We start from the raw sequence: 20,802 nt of genomic DNA, 5'->3' as shown, positions 1-20,802 counted from the left end.
ACCTGAGTCAAGCTGCATTCCTGCGGCATGTGCTGTTTCGTTTCCACTGAGGCTGTGATGATAGTGTAGTGGCTATTCTAAAAAGGAAGGTTTACACAATCTTACTGTGTGATTTTATTAGAAAAAAATAGTATTAAGGTTATAAAAGGGCGACATCCTCCAAGATGTTTACTGGAAATTTGACATGTACATCAATTTAACCTCATCTATGTAAAAATACATTTTGAATCAGTGAAATTGTGGGTGATTAAAATAAGCTCATTTATGTAATAAATAAATTTTCTAAAGAAATTTCTAAAGAATTTCTAATCACGTGTATGTTTGTCACATTGTCTACTGTACAAATAACGATTAGTTCATATCATCGCTTTATGAATCAGGCTACATGATGTAAAAAAGATTTATACAGTGAATCAACAACGAATTTCTGAGAAGAGGTTTAACACAAATACAATTCTGTGGTATGTTTTAATATAAAACAATTATACTTTTAATTATTAGCTATTTTATTTATATTTATTATATCTATACCTTAAATACATTTTTATAAATAAGATGTACAAAAAAGAAAGAAAAACCAGCTGTGAAAAATTAGCATTTTGTTGAAATGGAACATTTAGTTCCTGTTAAGAGAAATTGTAACGGTACAGCAAACAAAGACATCTTCTATAATTGTGTGCTTCCAACTTTGTGGCAACATTTTGGGGAAGAACCATATACGGGTGTGATAATCAGGTGTCTACAAACATGTGGCCATATAGTGTATAGTGAAGCTTATATCACTAAGTCCAGTCTTCTGAAGATATGTCTAAAAGCTTTGTACTGTATGTTTTATAAAAAGCAAAGTTTTATAAAAGTTCTCTTTTTGTCCAAGAGAAAATAAATTATATACAAGTTAACACATAACGTCATAGCTGATTATCTAAAAGTCATTGGTGCTGATAGAGATGCTGATTATGTCCACTATCATCCACTATCCGCTCACACAAGAGATTTTATTTCTATAACTGGTGCCTGTTTGATAGCTAGGCTGTTTACGAGAGTCAAATTATAAATGCAAATTTTTCACTGCTATTGATATTAATGCATCACAATTTCTGACGTGTCAACAAGGACCTAATTATAAAGAGCTTCCATGAATAAGCTTAATTATAAAAAGCTTCCTTAAGACCACCTATTCATCAAGACCAGCTGATAAAGTGGGCAATGTACTGTGTATTTGCACGTCCATCATTTAGACATCAGTGTCCAAGGGGGGTGGACTGTCCACGCAAGGGGACAGAGAGTCCTGACTATGAGTGGAGCTTATTCCAGTGTCTGAGTCTGTGTCTGTCACATCACTAGGTGAAAGCTTCTGTCTAAGTGTCCCTGTGTTCTTCTGAGAGGTTGCAGGTCTGACTGGGCTCTTCAGGTGAACAGGGTTAGGAGGCTCAGCACATTCGTCCAGTTGCAATGCAGTCAGCTGGGCAATAAGGTGCTGGTACTCCTGGTTCCTGGACTGCAGCAATGTTGTGTTCTGCTGAAGCTCCTTTTCAAGATCCTGGGTTTGGGTGTGGAGAGAAATTCCTGCTTTCATACTTGCCTCCAACTCACTCTGCAAGGTATCCAGCTCTAAAGATTCTGCAGTGGACAGGGCACAGATAGAGTCAAACTCCAAAGCAGGGTTTGCAGCTGTTGCCCCCTCAAGTTCCTCAGTGTCGAATGTGCAAACAGCTTTCCTCAGTTCCAGGTCAATGTCTCTAGAAAGCTCATCGATGAGTTCCTTATGTCTGAGCACCTGTTCGTCCAGTTGTGCAATACCATCACTGGTATACAGGTATTCCTGCAGTTCCTCACTCTGGAATATGGGCAAGGAAAGCATTTGGCTGTTGGATTTCTCAGTGAGTCCAGAATCAAGGAGAGAGCTTTCTCTCAGCTGCTGCTCCACAAGCTCGAGCTCCAGGTCCAGTTCCCGTATCTTGTGGAGTTGCTGTCGGATGGTAAAATCCTGGGAGATGATAAGTTGCACCATTTTGTCAATTTCCTCTGAACCATCTGAACTTCCTGCCTTCTGCAATTTTTCCAGTTTGCGGAAGGCCTTCTTCACCATGCGTTTCTGCCGCTCTGGAGGAATGTTCTTGGCATACTGCGCTGGACCCTGCTCCCATCTCTTAGACCTGAGCCCCTTAGACTTTGAAGACCTTTTGGGTACAAACTCACTAGTCTTCACTAATACAAACTGTATGAAGGGTCTCTCATCACCCCATGCATTCCACAAGCGGAGGATACGGGTGAGGGGCGGCAGAGCCCTTTCAAAGCCCTTCCACCGCTCCAGGAGACAGAACTCTTTTGGCTCTCCATGTAGGACTCTTTTACTTTCCGGTATGGTCTTATGGTCTTCCAGTAAAGCCAGTACTACATCAGCACAGGTTGTATGCTTAGTCACACCAGAAACAACTTTCTCCTCTTTGCCTACTAAAACTTGTATTTCTTTTGCTTGTGTCTCCTCTGTTTCTTTAGACCTGAGGCAAAAAAAACACAAAATAGCTTATTATGAAAGCTGAACTCTTTGGAGGCAATTCAGTAGCTGAAAGAAAATGAGAGAAAATGATGAGTAAATTGCTTAAGTACAAAACTCCATGTTCCATCACAACTAAAATGGAAATTGACTTGGTTACACAAGTTACAGCATGTAACTAAAGAGCACAGCCAGAGAAATTAAGTAAGGTCAAGAAAAGGTTGCTTGATAGTAGCTTAAATAGATTTTGATGTATTGTGTCCTAGCAAAGACTAAAATCAAGCAAAACATACCAGATCAGAAGCAATAATCTCACATCTTTGCAGTTTTTCCACAGATTTGCATTCTGAATATAAATTGCTTGCTGTTAAAAACGTATTGTGTGCTTAAAGCAATGTTAGATGAGATAATGTTAATGTTAGTATATATATATATATATATATATATATATATATATATATATATATATATTAAATGAAAAATAAGGTCATGTTTTGTAAACATAAAAATAGCTTTGATGCTTGACATTTGTGATAAGAATAAAAAATTTAATAGCATAAAAAATCAAATAGAATAAAAAAATGATTTTCATAAGCCAACTGTACTAAAAAAAATAAAACTTTTCAGCACAACTTGCTTGTTGACCTGGTCTTTTTAGATTTGTACCACGGCACAACATTATCTAGGTTTCCACCTGGCCCAGAAAAACAAGTGGCATATTGTGTGAGTCCTTGATAAAAGACCCCAGTGGAATGTAATACGTATGCAACAATGCGAGTGGCTGGTTAATGGTTAGAAGATCCTGAGAGTTCAATTGAGCCAAGTAAATACCTGAGCTACTTACACAGCAAACAACTTAACATATCTTCTGCATACACAGAGACTGCCTAGGTGCGCTAAACCGAAATGTACAGAGCTGCTGCCTCAGCACATATGTAGTGTCTGAAGTAGAGTCAGGAGACCTATTAATAAAATATATATAAATAAATATTTTTCTGATTTAATTGAAATGTTTAATGTTTAAATGAATTAAAAATCATATGCAGGTAAAAGCTTTCTGTGGTGAGATTTATTCATTATGTTTAGTGAGTGTATACAGCACTGTCTGAATTCTCACACTCTAGTTAACTCACATGGACTTGGTGGATGACATAAAATATTAAGCATTTATTTAAACAGTACATGATATGTTATACATGTCTGCTGTGTGAGCCACTACTAGCAATCCTAGCTAATTCTTTTAGGTCATGTGTGGTAAAGCTAGCTTTATGTCATACCGTGAATTGTATACAGTATGACTGACGTTATATTGTAGTTAACACACACACACACACATTCTGTGTCCAGGGTCAGCATCTACCTAATTTCTGCTGTCCCTCTTAAACATAAAGAAGTGCTCTGAAATTTGCCATGACTACCTCAATGACGTCTAGCAGTGGTTAACAGTGTAACAATAGAGCTTAGGTAATGGTTAGAAACTAGACATAAGGAAATAGTTTCACAATGCTTATTCCGCCACCTCCACCGCCTGCAGTCTTCTTGTCTTAAATAAATGCTAATAAAGAAGAACATAAAACCACACGCCGATGACTCTCACCCATGCAGACATTCTTATCCTGGCAATCAAAATCATGCCAGCATTAACCATTACCATGTACTAATGTTACTTAGTTGAATTTGATTAACCTACACATCCGTATGTCTGCATGAAATATGCACTCTTGCATTAAAAGCCAAGCAATTAGGACACGAGGAAATTGTATGTAAAACAGAGGCAACGCAATCAAGCGTGACATATTGACACAGTATATGTGTGTTGTCCAGGAATTTAGTTTCTCAGTCACTAATTCATTAGTGTTTGCTGCCTGTGGGAAACTTAATGCCAGTTTAGAGTTTCTTTCGACTGTAAATGTTACAGTTTACCTGACTGCTTTTCTGTAACTATTAGAATAAATGCTGCAATGGTGTACAATTATAAATAATTTTGACTTTTTTTACATATTGCTCTGTACACAGGCGTTCGTAAGTACATATTTATACAGGAAAGGACCAAATGGGGGATGGAAGCACCTGTGTTTGTCTTGTGTGAAAATCAGTGGACACCAGCAGCATCCTGTTACACACTTCCTGCCAACAGACTATTTCCATGGCAGTATCAGAACAAAAATAGAGATTTGAAGCTGAGGTATAGGAAACTTTTTAGGTGGAATAACAGCTCTGTGAACAGAGAAACTAACAGCAAAGATGTATGTGAACATTTCTACAGTCAAAATACAGTGTACTGTACTCAACTACATTAATATATAAGGATCTATTCCTGTTGTGACCTGTTGTGCCGTGTTTTCGTGACCGTTAGAGACAAACTACATGTTGAGTGCAACACAGAACGACCTTGTTGCATTCCTCCACACCCTGCATTGTGCTTGACCACTAAGCAGAAAGAATTAATGTCATTCAGATGGTAATGAGTGTATTTTCAAACGTAAGGAATCTTTCAGGCGTTAGTATATGTGCCTTAGGAATACTGAGCTCCATGACTCCCTGATTGATTTTTTATTACTTTACCATATAAAATCAGTACCACCATGGTTGTTTTAAATAGGTCAGTGCTGAGTTTCCACAGGTCACTTTTCTGTGCAAATGTCAGCATGTACAAAGGAATGCTGTAAAGCCAAGATGCCTTCAAAAATAATGAAATGAAATGTTCCTTACACTGTCTCAATACACCGGGGAAATGAATGAAATGAATTTCATACTTTAGTTGTTGTTTTAAATTTTAAGAACACCTTTGGCAAAAGAAGAACCTACTGAATTCATGCTCATGGTTGGATCAGGAAGCTGTCGTAAGGTTATGATGTACTTCAACAGGAAACATGACAAGCACGTTATATACGTCACTTGAAGCCAAAGTCGGGAAAGATGACGCTATGTGTGTTTTTTCAAAAGAATGTGGAGGGTGTTTTGTAAAATACCATTTTGCTAAAAAGTATTCCACAATGTATGGAGACTTTTAGGACGTTCTGTGCATAAAGGAAAACTGGAGCAGTAAGTATTAATAAACGTATCATGTTCAATATTTGGTGTGAAGACTCTTTTGCAAAAATCCATCAGAAGACTCACATACAATTGTGCAGCTTTATAAGAAAAGCGGCCATTAGTCTTACTGAGCATCTCAGAGAATCTGGCACAGTTTTTCTGGAGAATTCTGTCTCACATTTACTACTTTTTTGCATGTAAAACCTGCAGCCTTTGTTATTTTTTTGTTTTGTACTGCCTCAGTAATGCAGAATCATTTGTATAATTTGTATAATAATTTGTATAATGATTCACTGTAATGTGTAACTTTATGCTATAAAATACTAATTTAGGTTTTTTCTAGGCATGTGTTATATTAAAAGTGAACTTTAGAGGTACACAAATTAAAAAATGCATGAAAAACTATTTGAAAAATTATGACAATCTGATACCGAGCATTGCTATTTCAGCCAACACTCCCTTCTCCCTTATGATGATAGACCTGTATTACATCAGACTGGGCACATCCATCGTGTCCTTAAGCATGAAGACTGCATCGCCATGGTTACTAAGAGGCTGTCAGTATCCCTTCAGTATAATCATGAAAAAAACATAGGATCTGTGTTTAAAGGTTTACGTTAAAAAGTAATAATGCAAGTATGTTTAAATAAATATAGGGTAAAATACCCGAGTGCATGTTATATTTAAGAATATGAAGTGATGCTGCTGCAGCTGATGATGAAGTTGGGATCAAAGCAATTCAATGCAAATAAGCATGTATAAGTGCTTTAACCCTTTATACCAGTATACTGCCATTCAAATTGACTTATGAATCAATATAAACAAATTAATTATTTTTATGGGTACAGTGAGCTGGCTTTCAGTATGAGATGTTTTTCTCTATGTTGGGATAACCTTACACAGAATTTTAGTGGTTGAAGATAACACCTTCAAATTTTTGATGCTGATGAAGAAGCACTTGGGGCATCTTACAGAGCAAAAATGGGTTTGATGTCACCATTTACTCTGAAAGTAGTTTCTATTAATATATTGCCCTTAGTAGGTTAGGTAAAAGAGAAATACTTACTGCAAACTATAAACTCTAAAAGCCCTGAGTGACTACTTACATATGAGCCATTAACCATCATGTGGACTGTGACATGACAAAGAAATTCAATGCTGAATACAGACACCACCATAAAGGCACATATTCCATTTTTTTGGCCTCTGGTACAAAGGCATCATGAATAACAGAAGCAGTGTTTAGTGTTATAGTACACTTTTTCATATTATTCACTGTATTTGAGTATCACTGTATTTATGTACTCCAGTGTCACAGTCTAAAGCAAACACATTTCATCAAGGTTAATAAACTTTAATGTTTCAGATTCATTTCATATATTTACACAGAACAATCAACCATTTTATTCTGTATTTGTGTTCACATAGGAATAAACCCACAGTGAGCATCCAGTTAAAGCCCTGAATATAGTGCACTACATGCCCAAAGGAACTCCTTTAAGGATTCAGCCACACAAATGTACCAAGAAGAATATGGCAGAATATCATGAAGCCTAATTATTTTTTTGTTTACAAATTTACTTACGTAATTAAAAAAAATCTCTCCACTTTAAAAAGTACTTTCCCGATTATTCAAGTTAACTTAATTTAACTCTAGGCTTTAAAATGCGTAAATACAGCCTATTAAGAAAACATTTAACGATATATGACTTTGCATGTAAAGCGAGTTGGTAAGCACCTCTCAACTGAATGTTTCAAGTACATGACAGGATTTTGTTTCTGGCTTTGACTGGAGACACATCAAGAAGAAACACTTTTCCTGACTTTCCTGCGCCTTATCTAAAAAGGATGAGGGATTTAGGCAGAATAAACATGGCTGTTGATCTTTAGCGGGACAGCAGATAGTCATCTTCAGGCGAGACAAAACAATCTTAAAGGAGTGAGCTGACAGCGCAGCATGTTTGGACTTATATAACAAAATTTGATTAATGCTCTGAGATTAACTCTGTCCACAAGCTCACTTATATAATTAGATGATACAACAAAGCAATTTAGCTGTCACAACAGTATGTATTGCTTAATTATTATAATAAACAGTCAGGACGACGTGGCTTATAAAATAGATTATAAATGACTACTGATGCTCACTGGCACACACAAAGGACGCACAGGTGTATAATATAGCATGTATAATAACCACATGTAGCAAAGCTGTGATTTACTTCAAACCCTGGCTGTTGTGATGGACTGCTGCAAAAGGGGGAAAAAATCATACTGTAGCAGAGGCATTTTCATAGCAAACACGCTGAGGAATAAAATGATCCACCTCACACAAGACAGTCTTCCTGCACCACATAAAATAACAGATGATGGCAGTTACCTCTGATCTGTTTTCCATCTTAACACTTGAGATAATTACAGTGTGTGTCGCTTTAAAGGTGGTTGTGCCTTAATATTAAAAAAAAAAAAAACATCATGTGTTGGAAATCCAAAATGCCTCATAAGCATTTACAAAGACTTATTCTCGATTCTGACTGGTCAGATGATTTTGATTGATTTTTCATAACAGTGGCTATTGCAGTAGGGCCAGCTGCAAGGCAAATCACATCTTTATATTAATGCACTCATTCTTGTTTCTGTATTAACAAGATATTACAACATAGACTCTAATAAAACATTTTGAAGACAGCCGAATAGTGTGTCCTGATCTGAGTGACACCGGAGAGACTTACCTTCTATAACTGTATGCTATATGGTTACAAAAGTACACTTACGTAACCAGGAACTTTGTTCTTGCTTTAACACAAAGTCTATCATGGTCAAGTGTAGGCACTGTTCACTGATGGAGACTTGAGTGCAAAACTGTTTGTGGCAATTGCAGTCCAAATGCTATCAGCAATTGTAGCCCTAGGCCATCTTCATGGTTTCTAAGTGGTACCATCCATCCATAATTTGCTTTTTGAACAATAAATGTAACTACATTTGGACAAAAGTTCATTCCAGTTCATTTCCCATGCTAACATGACCCATTGTATATTATTCCATACATAACTTGATTCAGTGCTAACGTTAAGCAATATCATGCTGCAGCTCCAAAACAGGTTGTACCTGCACCATTAGACATAAACTAGTCATGTTTGTATTTTTGCTGCAAATAAACCTTTATCCCAGCAAGTATTATAAATGCGTCTGGATGGTAATGATGTCAGTAGAACTAATGCTGAATTATCACCAGCAAGTCCTCACAAACACTGCATTGGTTATTCAGTACTGAGAGTTTAACAATGCAGGTATCAAAGTGCATTCAACTGTGTAAGATGCTTTTATTTTTCAAAATTGTGTTGAACTCAGTTCATTTCAATTCAATTCTTCAACAGGGTGACATTTAATAAAATCTGGATTTCATTTGTTTTCATTTATTTAATACTTTACTAAACCTGGCCAGTCTTAAATCTTTATGAGTTAATGCCAACATCAACAAATTCATTGCAATGTCCAAGCTTCAAGTTGTATAAAAAGATATGAAGATTGAGGTTAAGGTTTGGGATGGGATTAGTATTATATATACTTTTTTCACTTCATCAACCACAATGACCTTGTGCATTCACATTTGTGTGAATTTCTCATTATGTCTGACTAGTTCATTAAACACAGGCTACTTTAACACTTTACAAATTCACCATTAAATTACTCGTGCTTTTAGTATCAAGATGGATTTTCGTCATGTTGCCAGGTTAAGCTGTGTTTTATTTACCTGTGCAGCTCCAAACACTTGTTTGTGAACAGAAGGCATATGGTCTGCGATTGTTATGACATCATACCTATTAAACAAGGCTCTTAAGGTAATAGCACAGATAATTATAAGTGTTATTAACTGTATACCTTCTCATTAAACCCATTTAAAAAGATCAGTCTGCAGTAAAGGAATAGCCTGAGTAACCCAGTCTCTTATTTAAGGCTGATATCCCACTACATCATAAGGATCTTTAAGGTTGTGTATAAGCCTATGAAATCATATAATGTATGTACTGTACATCTGCTTCGATTTCATCTCTTATAAGATGTGTGTATAAATGTACACACTCACACACAGATGAATAGTATATATAAACACTCCTCCTACAGAATGTTTCTTTTTAGCCAAAATAAAACTGATTTAGATGCTCTTCATGCTGCCCACCGATAAAGGTTATTACTCTGGCAAGCAGTAGTAGGAACGCCTACTGGCGACTTCACAATACAGCGGACAGCGTCGTGCAATAATAAAACCACTGTAAGTGTGAACGCAGCATAAGTGTGCCAGCCATGTCCTCCCAGTGACGTCAGAGTAGCACGTACATGGTAAGTTCTTACATCATTAAACAAATGAATGTGCCAACCAACAAGTTAACACCAAACAACGCACGGAAGTTTTAATATAAATAAAGTGAATGTGTTTCAGGGTGGAGTTTTACTTTAATACAGACACAGAGATTTCACTGCGTCCAGCACCTGCAGCTCTGAGGAGTAACTCGACCCTGAGCCACCATATGATCCAACAGCTCTGTACTGTCCCTTTAATATAACATCGAAGGATTTTCAACTGAAGACATTTCAGACACCAAAATACTTTCAGCTCTATCAAACAAGGCATAAAATAGAAAGAAAAATATATTTTCCCTAGAATTTTAGTTTTCAAGTCTATACAAATGCTTAAAAAAAATACCTGTAGGCGTCTAAATATAATTAAATATCATTTGGAAACACTTACTTGCTTTTCAGTCGCGCTTTCAGAAAGTTTTTTCCAAACGGTGCCATTGTGATTCAGTGTACAGCGGTCAGTCCCGAGCCATCGCGCGTGTCCAGCACACAAGTCCACTACAGAGCGCCGGGAAAAGTTACCTAATAAGTGAAGACAGTTAAAAGCAGCGTACTGAGATAACCTAGTGTGTGTGAATGGGCCGTCCCACAACGAGGAGGGAACTGGGCTACGTCTCAAATCCCCACACTGTAAAGCATATAAATAACAAAACACAAATCCATATACGGGTTAAGGATACTCTAATATTGATTTCTGGAGTGATTTAAGCACATTGTTCGAAAATAGACCTGTTCGTTTAAAAGTTTAGTTTTTTTTGTTGATAAACTAACGGCGCCGTAAGATGGCGACGGGAATTCCCCCAGGGGAGAATATCCAGGGTAATGAAACCCCGCATGTCTCAAAGGCTAATGCGTTAATACTTATCTTAGATGTATGACCAGTAATCTACCACAGACCCACTTCTCCCACCCGCTAAGCCATTAATGGATGTTCTATATAGCAAAGAGCAAAGTCTGGATGAGGGTAATAATCAGGTAATGTTCATCAAACCCATTGAAGTAGAAGAAGATGAAGAAGAACAACAAAGCAAACAACATATAAACAATCCCCCTGCTCCTAATTTGAGGGGTGTCCTAGAAAATGGAACATTTTTTGACAATTTCTTCTATTCAAATTTCTGAAAACGTCAGGCGTTCCCGAACTAAAATACGCGTTTCCTTCAACTTGTATCTTGTACCAGTTGAATGAAGATTTCCTCCAAAAGTTAAAAGGGGAAAGTGACTTAAGTGACTGTCTAAATCAACTGCTTTTCAAAATATTAACGCACTAATTAGTTTATATTAATGAACTGTCGATCTTTAAATTTGCCATATTCATAGTCCACAGACAGCCCGCATTTATAACATACCCTTAATCTATTTAGGAACCTTGTTCAAAGAATGATAAATTTACAGTGTGTCATTACTTTGATTAGAATAATTAAAATATTACACCGTATTACACACGTGTTGCTTTGATTTCACAGGTGTCATTGTGGTCTCATCGTTTGACTGATCTCTATTCACATCAACATCTGTGCTGAAATAATAATTGATTATGTCATTCAGTTCTGTTCTGTTAACTAAAACCACTGTCAGCTATAGAGTGTGTGTTTACACTCTTCCTGGTTTTGATGATGATATCATGGTGCAGACGTATCTTGGGCATTTTTACAGATGGTATCAGACTACAAACTGGATTTATTAGGGACGTTTCTGTTTTGAAACAGCATGTAAATATCCAAATCATTATTAAAGCATTATTTTCTCAGTTTGAGTAGATGGGTAGATTGACAACCACTCCTTTACCCAACATGATATTCACAGGTTGCTAACCTAAGCGTAATTAGAAAATAATGAAAATATTTCCATGTGATTCTAGTCATATATTTCCAAGGTTAATTAAAGAAGATGAGTCAAAGACTGACATGCCAAGCATCTTCACTGAGCACTAATGCAAACAGCTCACCCAATCACCATGCCCTTTGGACACGTCACAAACTCAACAACGCATCTCACATCCTAAAAAGGAGAAAAGATTCAAATAAGCAGGTACATAGGTTTTGACGTCAGCTGGCAAAGTGGCAGAAACGTATTTCTGTCACGTCATCTGATGTCATCAAGACGCTGGACGCAGAGCTGATAGGAGAGAGGGCTAGATAGGGAAGGATGGAATGAGCTGGAGAGGGGAGGGAGGAGGTAGAATGAAGCAGCCTGTGACATCACTCCAGCTCTTATATACTGGGTGGAATGGAGCCCAGCACTCCTCAGTTGATTCGTGAAAAAGCCAACAGGACTCACAGCACAAGAGGCTGGATCAGAACCTAAGAGAAACTGTCTGTTGGAGTCATCTTGATTTCCTGGTCTTGAGCTCTCTCTCTATCTTATTTTACTTTGCCCTGTTCACTCTCTCTCCACTCCTTCTAGCTTTGACCAAGAACCTTATGGACTCGGGCCTAGCTTAAAAGTGCAACATCTGTGGGATTGTCAGCAAGATGTCAGTGCAGTTGACCTTTGTGGTTTTTCTCTTTTTGACCATTAATGGACTCTGCTCAGGTAGGTACTTCATCACTGCACAGTCATCAGTACCCCATAGATTTTTTGGGGGGTTTTCTGCCACACCTGATATATTACATCAGGAAATATTAACATGTATAGAAAGTATTTGTAAACTGAACTACTTGCTTGAACTTATAGAGCTACTCCTACAGTTTAAGAGTTTTTATATTTAATCATTGGAATGCAAGTTGATGTTAATGCATTTAAGTACATTTAAATTTATAGTAAATATATATATATATATATATATATATATATATATATATATATATATATATATATATATATATAACTGAGATGCAAAACAGGCATTTTATTATTACATTTTTTGCTTTAGATAATTAAGAGGGAGGTAGGAAACTGAAAGAAAATAAACATATTTCAGTTTATATTTTAATAAAGTTTAGTTTTAGGATGCAGTACAATGTAAATAATACATTTCTCACACCCCACCTAATAGTGTTGCACAAATGGTTCCATCTCTGAAACAGTTAAATCTGAATAAGTCATGCAATTCACTGTATTTTCCAGTGAAAAAACACTCCCTGTTAGTGTGTGTTTTAGGCACGTCTGGCCAAGTTGGAAAGATCACACAATTGTTTGAGTTATAAAGTGAAGCGTGAAGATGAGCAATTATTGCAATTATCTTGGATGGAAACTTCTACTTCTTCCATAGGGCATATCCGTACACAACTGACATTACTATTTCTTCCCAGATGCTGATCAGGATAAAGAGGCAATGGAAGAGGAGATACTGAGCAGCCTCTTTACTTCAGAGGTAGAGTATTACTGTACATTCACAGTGAATGCTAAAATTCTTCATTAAAGCTGTCTGGAAGTCCTTAAAATGTTTTAAATGTGGAGAGATTGGTGAAAGTGTTTTGATGATGAATAGAGATTTGGGATAGGGACAGCTGTTCGCTTACAGAGCTCCCTCAAGTGACTACAGATGTTAGTAGGAAGTCTTTGGAGTGTTGATTTGACCTTTGCGAAAAGGACAACCTGACTAACTTTAGACAGTAATCATTTCTGTTTTTTTTTTATTTATTTATTTATTTTTGTCATCTATCATCAGGACAATAAATTAGAAATCTCATTTCTATTTAAACGGATAAGTGAGATTTATAAATTTACACTTTGTGGTGTCTAAAAAAGCTTCCAAGCTTCCTGAATCGATTGGTGTAGTGATTGTGCTTAAACTTTAAACAGAATGATATTGACTTGGCTCCATAGCACACTATTAAATGCTCCGTATATTTTTATGAACCTTTACATTATTAAGCTGTGACATCAAATACGGTCTGAGCATTCATCCTGAAATAAAGCCTAATTATAGTGTGAGGCTCATTACCTGTGTGAATGCATTTTAAAGATTCTTCTCTTCTCTAGCTATCAGTGCTGTAAGCACAACACTAATAAAATTAATAGACTAGTTCTCTAGGAAAAAACATAGAATCTTTATTGATTGGCTTATTGACAAACTGGCACCAATCATTAATCTATAAATCAGGAATACAAGTTTTCACTTCTTGTCTGTTTGCTACTGATCATTTTATTCAATGAACGAGATGACATCTTTTTTCTTGTGAGGATGTATAGCTGTCTCATTCTGGTCCACAAGTGCTGATGGAGAGTGTGGACAAGCTTAGAAGTGTGCTACTTATCATTGATTGCATTGGTTTCCAGACACATTTGTTTAACTGATGCAATTTACAATCAGACATGAGACTGATTTCAGGAATAGATCAAAATTAAATTAAGCACCACATTCTCAATTAAGAGATTTGCTTAAAATGCAGTTTCTTTAACTCGACCAGTGCTTTGCTCACAGAGACGACAATAATTATTTTGAAATATATGAAACACACGTGTAATAAAATGTTCAAGCTATCGGACATGCAATCTGCTGACCATCCTATGTCTGAAAGGACTCATGGGAATGCAGGGAAAACAATGAAATATCCTCGTTGCTTGTCATTCATTTAGAGAGAAAGCCATCTCTCTGCTGAACATGTTGCCCTCTTAGTGAAAATATTGACTGTCTTACATGTTCTGATTTTTAAACCTGGATTTTTGGATAGAAAGCAAATTGATTGATCAGCATTTACAGTTTCTATTCTTCTTCTTCTTGCCATTCTTGATTCAGGGGCATTAAACAGGATTTATAGACTGCATGTCAGGTTTAAAATGAGGTTAGATGGTACTATGGATGCATTAAAATGAGAGCACTGAAGGCTGGGAAATGCACAGAGGGCAAGTGGTAACAAGCTTAAACTGGGTATGCTATAGGCTTGCTGTCTTAGAGCACAAAACTGCTTTAATTTTCAGAAATAAGCTCAAGACACACACACACATCATCATCATCTCTCTCTCTCTCTCTCTCTCTCTCTCTCTCTATCCCCACCCCCCACCCCCGTAGGTACAACAGAGCAGACACAGCTCCCCCCTGTGGCAGATGCCTGTCCTAAACATGTGCCGGATGCTGGCAAGGATTAGTGAGCCCTGGCAGGATGACTGGTACGCAAACAAGTTTCAGCCAGCTTATGACCAGAGGGTCTCCACTGATATGAGCCAAACATCACAGGAACTGAATGACCTCCTGACCCTCTGCAGAGTTCTCCAGCCCAGAGAGGTGGGAGACGGAATGAGAAAGAAAAGATGTATTTGCTTGTTGTTACATGGTTTAACTCTTTAGATGCAGACACACAGCATTTATACCACATCTTTATACCACATCATTCCTTGAACCCAGAGCCTATGCACAGCCACAATAACAATATGGAACACTGCATAAGATTCATTACACCATCACAAACCCAGCACACACCACACATAAGCTCAGATGCTTTATCCTAAAGAAAAACCTGTTGTCTTTATTTCTTTCTCTGACTTTTGTTTCAGCTTGACCAAGAATACCTTGAGGTGGACCAGAACAGTGACAGGCCACTGAAACGAAAATCCCCATATATTCTAAAGAGGCAACTGCATTCCAAGAAAGCGAGACGGCCATATATTTTGAAACGAAGTTCATTTTACTGACCCCATGACCACCAAAAAAACTGACACTTTGCACTCTGTGAATACGTTGCTATTTTCACAGTAGTAATATCTAAGTGGTACTTGCTGGTTTATGTGTTCACTTTGGTTTGCTTTAACTTATTGTCTCACCGGAGTTGCATCCTGTGTTCTCTTTTAATAAGGGACTGGCTGTGTAAATAAAATGAATAAGCATCTACTGTACGTTTCCTTGAAATATTATTATATTTGTTCAATGATTATTTATTTATATTTATGACTACATTTACATATATTGATGTTATTAAATGATCACTCGACTACTCAAAACATGCTCCTGGTTATTTGACTGAAGTAAAAAAATTGACATGGTATTATCTTTTCTGTTTCTTTCTAAAAAAAAAAAACCCCACAAAAACTAAAACAAAACAACAACAAAAAACACCTAAATGTTGTTTTTACTCCATGATTGCATTTGCTGCTTGCTTCTATCATAGTTTAGTAAATTTAATTGCATGAGGGAGATCGTTGGTTTTCTAAATGCTACCCAACTTTCAGTCTTCATTCTTCTGATCAATATTATTGATGTCCATGAACAAGGCCTTAATTCCAAAATACAACATGACACACCAAAGAATCACTGGATAGGAAACTGAAGCATAAATCCTAAGGAAATGAAGGAGAATGAAGATTAATTCTTAGTTAAATGTCTGGAATGAGGCATGTCAATTCAATAATGTCGGACTAACTGGTGTTTACATATTAGTTTAATAAAAACACCTCATATATGCCTACAAACTGCATGCAATACTGTGCATACCCTTAGGATGCAATGAAGGAGACAAAGCCATAATACAATTACTGTATTAGGTTTCATAAATTGAATAGTGTTTGATTAAAAAAAAAAAAATATATATATATATACACTATATTGCCAAAAGTATTCGCTCACCTGCCTTGACTCGCATATGAACTTAAGTGACATCCCGTTCCTAATCCATAGGGTTCAATATGACGTCGGTCCACCCTTTGCAGCTATAACAGCTTCAACTCTTCTGGGAAGGCTGTCCACAAGGTTTAGGAGTGTGTTTATGGGAATTTTTGATCATTCTTCCAGAAGAGCATTTGTGAGGTCACACACTGATGTTGGACGAGAAGGCCTGGCTCTCAGTCTCCGCTCTAATTCATCCCAAAGGTGTTCTATCGGGTTGAGGTCAGGACTCTGTGCAGGCCAGTCAAGTTCATCCACACCAGACTCTGTCATCCATGTCTTTATGGACCTTGCTTTGTGCACTGGTGCACAGTCATGTTGGAAGAGGAAGGGGCCAGCTCCAAACTGTTCCCACAAAGTTGGGAGCATGGAATTGTCCAAAATGTCTTGGTATGCTGAAGCATTCAGAGTTCCTTTCACTGGAACTAAGGGGCCGAGCCCAGCTCCTGAAAAACAACCCCACACCATAATCCCCCCTCCACCAAACTTTACACTTGGCACAATGCAGTCAGACAAGTACCGTTCTCCTGGCAACCGCCAAACCCAGACTCGTCCATCAGATTGCCAGATGGAGAAGCGCGATTCGTCACTCCAGAGAACGCGTCTCCACTGCTCTAGAGTCCAGTGGCGGCGTGCTTTACACCACTGCATCCGACGCTTTGCATTGCACTTGGTGATGTATGGCTTGGATGCAGCTGCTCGGCCATGGAAACCCATTCCATGAAGCTCTCTGCGCACTGTTCTTGAGCTAATCTGAAGGCCACATGAAGTTTGGAGGTCTGTAGCGATTGACTCTGCAGAAAGTTGGCGACCTCTTCGCACTATGCGCCTCAGCATCCGCTGACCCCGCTCCGTCAGTTTACGTGGCCTACCACTTCGTGGCTGAGTTGCTGTCGTTCCCAAACACTTCCACGTTCTTATAATACAGCTGACAGTTGACTGTGGAATATTTAGGAACGAGGAAATTTCACGACTGGATTTGTTGCACAGGTGGCTTCCTATCACAGTTCCACGCTGGAATTCACTGAGCTCCTGAGAGCGACCCATTCTTTCACAAATGTTTGTAAAAACAGTCTGCATGCCTAGGTGCTTGATTTTATACACCTGTGGCCATGGAAGTGATTGGAACACCTGATTCTGATTATTTGGATGGGTGAGCGAATACTTTTGGCAATATAGTGTATGTATATAGTGAGAAATATCACTTTATAGTGTATATATATGTATCCCTTTTTTGAATGTGATAAAAAGGAATCTAATTACATGCTCTCTTACTGCCTTTGACCTGTTAAATATCATATGTACAATTTATTTGTTACCCTTTTTATTTTTATTTTTCCATGCCTGTTATAACCTGTTTTCATACCAGTCATAAGTTGAGTATGCTTCAAATCAAAAGAAAAGGGTCATAGCACAATATTTTTTTTGTTGAATTACCCATGTCATACTGTCATCACATGTATAATGTATCATATATTATATGAATTGTATGTGGTTTGTCTATAAGGCAGTGGTTAACAAGCTTTAACTGTTTCTTAAATTCTTCACAAAGTCATTATTTGAGGCAGTGGTAGCTCAAATGGTTAAGGTTCTGGGTTGTTGATTGGAAGATGGGGGTTCAAGCCTCAGCACCATAAGGCTGCCACTGATGGGCCCTTGAGCAAGTCCCCCCCTCTCTCCAGGGGTGCTTCATCATGGCTGACCCTGCCCTCTGACGAGATATGTGAAGAAAAGATTTCACTGTACAGTAATGTATATGTGACAAAAAAGGCAACTTAATTCCTTACATAACAAAGTGATTGCAGAATAGACATTTATCAGTCTGTTAGTTGTGTTAAAGTTTGTGTCAGCCAAAAAAAAAAAAAATTCAGATGTTACAAAATGCTGATTTTCTTCAACCTCACAAGTATATGCTGTAAAGTTCATGCGATCAGGCAGCTTGTAATGAGCACTGAAATGAATGATGATGGTAAAGGCTAAAAGACAGACGTGGAATTTATTTTGACTTACATCTATGCCAAAAAAATAAATAATAATATATATTATTAAAAACAATAAGTAAACACTAAAACTTCCATAATTTGAGATGTTTATGGTTTACAGCTGTGCACAGACAGACCGGCCTGTCCCTGTTTATATGACAGCAATTAATGATGTTAATTAATGGGCTCACTTTCTTTATCTTTCATATTCTTTAACTAATGCCAACAATATACAACAAAGGATTTGTATAAAAAATCTCATAGTCTCTGCTCGTGTTAGTCCCAGTCCTAGTGAACTAACATGAGGATGGTGACTACAAAGCACTTCTTATGAGTAATGCTGGATAATGGCATCAAGTAAATGTTTTTTATGTAATAAAAAAAAAACAATTTAAAAACATAAATTAAAAAGCCTTTAGGACACCTATACATCTACACACTCATGCAATTATCTAACCAGCCAATTGTCTAGCAGCAACACGATGGAAACAGTTATGTGGATACAGATTAAGAACTTCAGATAATGATTCCATCTAACAGCAGAATGGAGAAAAGATATGATCTCAGTGATTTTAACCTTGGCATGATTGTGGGTGCTAGACAGCGGTATAACAGCTGATCTCATGGGATTTTCACACACAACAGTCTTTAGAGTTTGGTGCAATAAAACAAAAAAACATCACTTGAGTGACTGGTCTGTTGGTGGTAACGCCTTGATGAGAGAGGTCAGAAGAAAAATGCTCTGATTTATTCAAGCCAACAGGAATAATTAACACAAATTAGTGCTCTACAACTGTGGTGAGCAGAAAATCATCTCAGAACACACAAAACATCAAACCTTGAGATGGTTGGGTTATAACAGAAGAAGGCCACACTGGGCTTTACTTCTGTCTGACGAGACCAGGAATCTGATTCTACAGTGGGCACAGGATCACCGAAACTGGACAGCTGAAGATTGGAAAAATACCAGGTGATTTTTTTTCTAATCTTCAGCTTTCCCATTTTAGTGAGTCTGTGAGAGACTGTTGTGTGTGAAAATCCCAAGAGATCAGCTGTTATAGAAATATTCAAACCAGCAATCATGCCACAGTCAAAGTCACTGAGATCACACTTGTTCTCCATTCTGATAGGATGTGAATATTACTGAAGCTGCTGGCATGTATCTGTGTGAATATATGCACTGCACGGCTGCCACAGAATTGGCCGATTAAACAATTGCATGAATTTTTAGGTGTACAGTTGTTCCCAATAAAGTGCTCACTAAGTGTATATTCAATGTAGTAATATTCTATTACAGTAATGTAGTAATATACCATATGCAGTAATGTAGTAATATTCCATATGCAGTAATGTAGTAATATTCCATATGCAGTAATGTAGTAACACTCTTTTACAGTAATCAACTGATATTCCAGTGATACAGGAATATTTCATATGGAATAACATAGAATATTCCATTGCAGTAACATATTAGTATTCCATATGCGGTAATGAATGCAATTGATATGATTTATAGTTGAGATTTACATTAGTAAGTCTCTTTATGTATACCTTTACACACTCTCAAGTGCATGAAAACGATGTGAACTTTTTTTTTTTTGCAGGATTTTCATATTTCATATCAGTTTCATGTCAGTTTCATTGTGTAAATGCTTGTAGAATTTAAACATAAATCAGATCCAGTTTGATAGTTCAGGCCAATTGTCAGTCAAAAACCTTCATCTACATCATTGGTAGTGCTTGTGCTGGAGATATGTGGATAGGAATGACACAGTGCTGTCTATAACAGAACGGCCCTATTATCTAGTTTCAAGATGGGTGTCTAAACAAAAAGCAAACAAACCAACCAACCAACCAACCAACCCTGGATAATGTGTACAGGAAGTACATCTGCCTGTTATGGAATGTTTGTTTTCAGTTACTTTCAGATATTGTACTGGTTTATTTATATTAAACCCGGTTAATTTTTATATTTGTTGTGTTTAATTATGAAACATGACAATTAATTAGAAAATTTTGACAGTCAGTGTAAGTGAAATCAATCATTCAGTGCATCAGTCAGTGTATCAATCATTAAAACTCAGATTTCTTTTAGACTTGTATTTCAAGCCAGATTACACAAAGCTAAATGAATTTAGGTTTCCAGTGTAATGAGAACATTTATAAATGAGACAAACATCACTGGATCTTTATTTATATGGATATAAACGGATATCAATCTGATTGATTATCACTAATCAGTCACACACTGCTTGCTTCTCTCTCATTAACGTAATGGAGCACACCGAGCACTCCGGATTTCATTTCTTTAATTATCTACGTCTATTTACACGTACTATTGCAGCTAAGTAATTAGAGAAAAGGACACAGAGACTTGTGTGTAA

General features: G+C 37.1%; 2 protein-coding genes across 2 annotated transcripts; one reads left to right on the top strand and one right to left on the bottom strand.

Moving 5' to 3' along the window:
- Nucleotides 1-488: 488 nt before the first annotated feature.
- On the bottom strand, nt 489-10,450 carry rassf9 (Ras association domain family member 9). Its single transcript, XM_058388446.1, has 2 exons — nt 10,284-10,450; nt 489-2,501 (listed from the first exon to the last, which is right to left on the bottom strand). The coding sequence occupies exons 1-2, from the start codon at nt 10,328-10,330 to the stop codon at nt 1,235-1,237; spliced, it is 1,314 nt and encodes a 437-aa protein (XP_058244429.1). The 5' UTR covers nt 10,331-10,450; the 3' UTR covers nt 489-1,234.
- Nucleotides 10,451-12,084: 1,634 nt separating this feature from the next.
- Nucleotides 12,085-15,728, top strand: nts (neurotensin). The gene is made up of 4 exons (XM_058388123.1): nt 12,085-12,427; nt 13,147-13,208; nt 14,850-15,062; nt 15,332-15,728. Exons 1-4 carry the CDS (start codon nt 12,367-12,369, stop codon nt 15,467-15,469), a joined length of 474 nt encoding a protein of 157 aa, XP_058244106.1. The 5' UTR covers nt 12,085-12,366; the 3' UTR covers nt 15,470-15,728.
- The last annotated feature ends 5,074 nt before the right edge of the window (nt 15,729-20,802 follow it).

This window comes from Hemibagrus wyckioides, linkage group LG04 (genome assembly GCF_019097595.1).
Source record: "Hemibagrus wyckioides isolate EC202008001 linkage group LG04, SWU_Hwy_1.0, whole genome shotgun sequence".
In the NCBI taxonomy this organism is placed as follows: Eukaryota; Metazoa; Chordata; class Actinopteri; order Siluriformes; family Bagridae; genus Hemibagrus; species Hemibagrus wyckioides.
This window is presented reverse-complemented; position numbering and strand designations above follow the sequence as displayed.

Excerpts from the sequence above, each read along its gene's own strand:
- rassf9 (XM_058388446.1), bottom strand. The coding sequence starts at position 10,330 with ATGGCACCGTTTGGAAAAAACTTTCTGAAAGCGCGACTGAAAAGCAA. Across the intron at positions 2,502-10,283 it reads AAAGCGCGACTGAAAAGCAA|GTCTAAAGAAACAGAGGAGA; the intron begins GTAAGTGTTTCC and ends TTTTTGCCTCAG.
- nts (XM_058388123.1), top strand. The coding sequence starts at position 12,367 with ATGTCAGTGCAGTTGACCTTTGTGGTTTTTCTCTTTTTGACCATTAAT. Across the intron at positions 12,428-13,146 it reads CATTAATGGACTCTGCTCAG|ATGCTGATCAGGATAAAGAG; the intron begins GTAGGTACTTCA and ends ATTTCTTCCCAG. Across the intron at positions 15,063-15,331 it reads GAGTTCTCCAGCCCAGAGAG|CTTGACCAAGAATACCTTGA; the intron begins GTGGGAGACGGA and ends CTTTTGTTTCAG.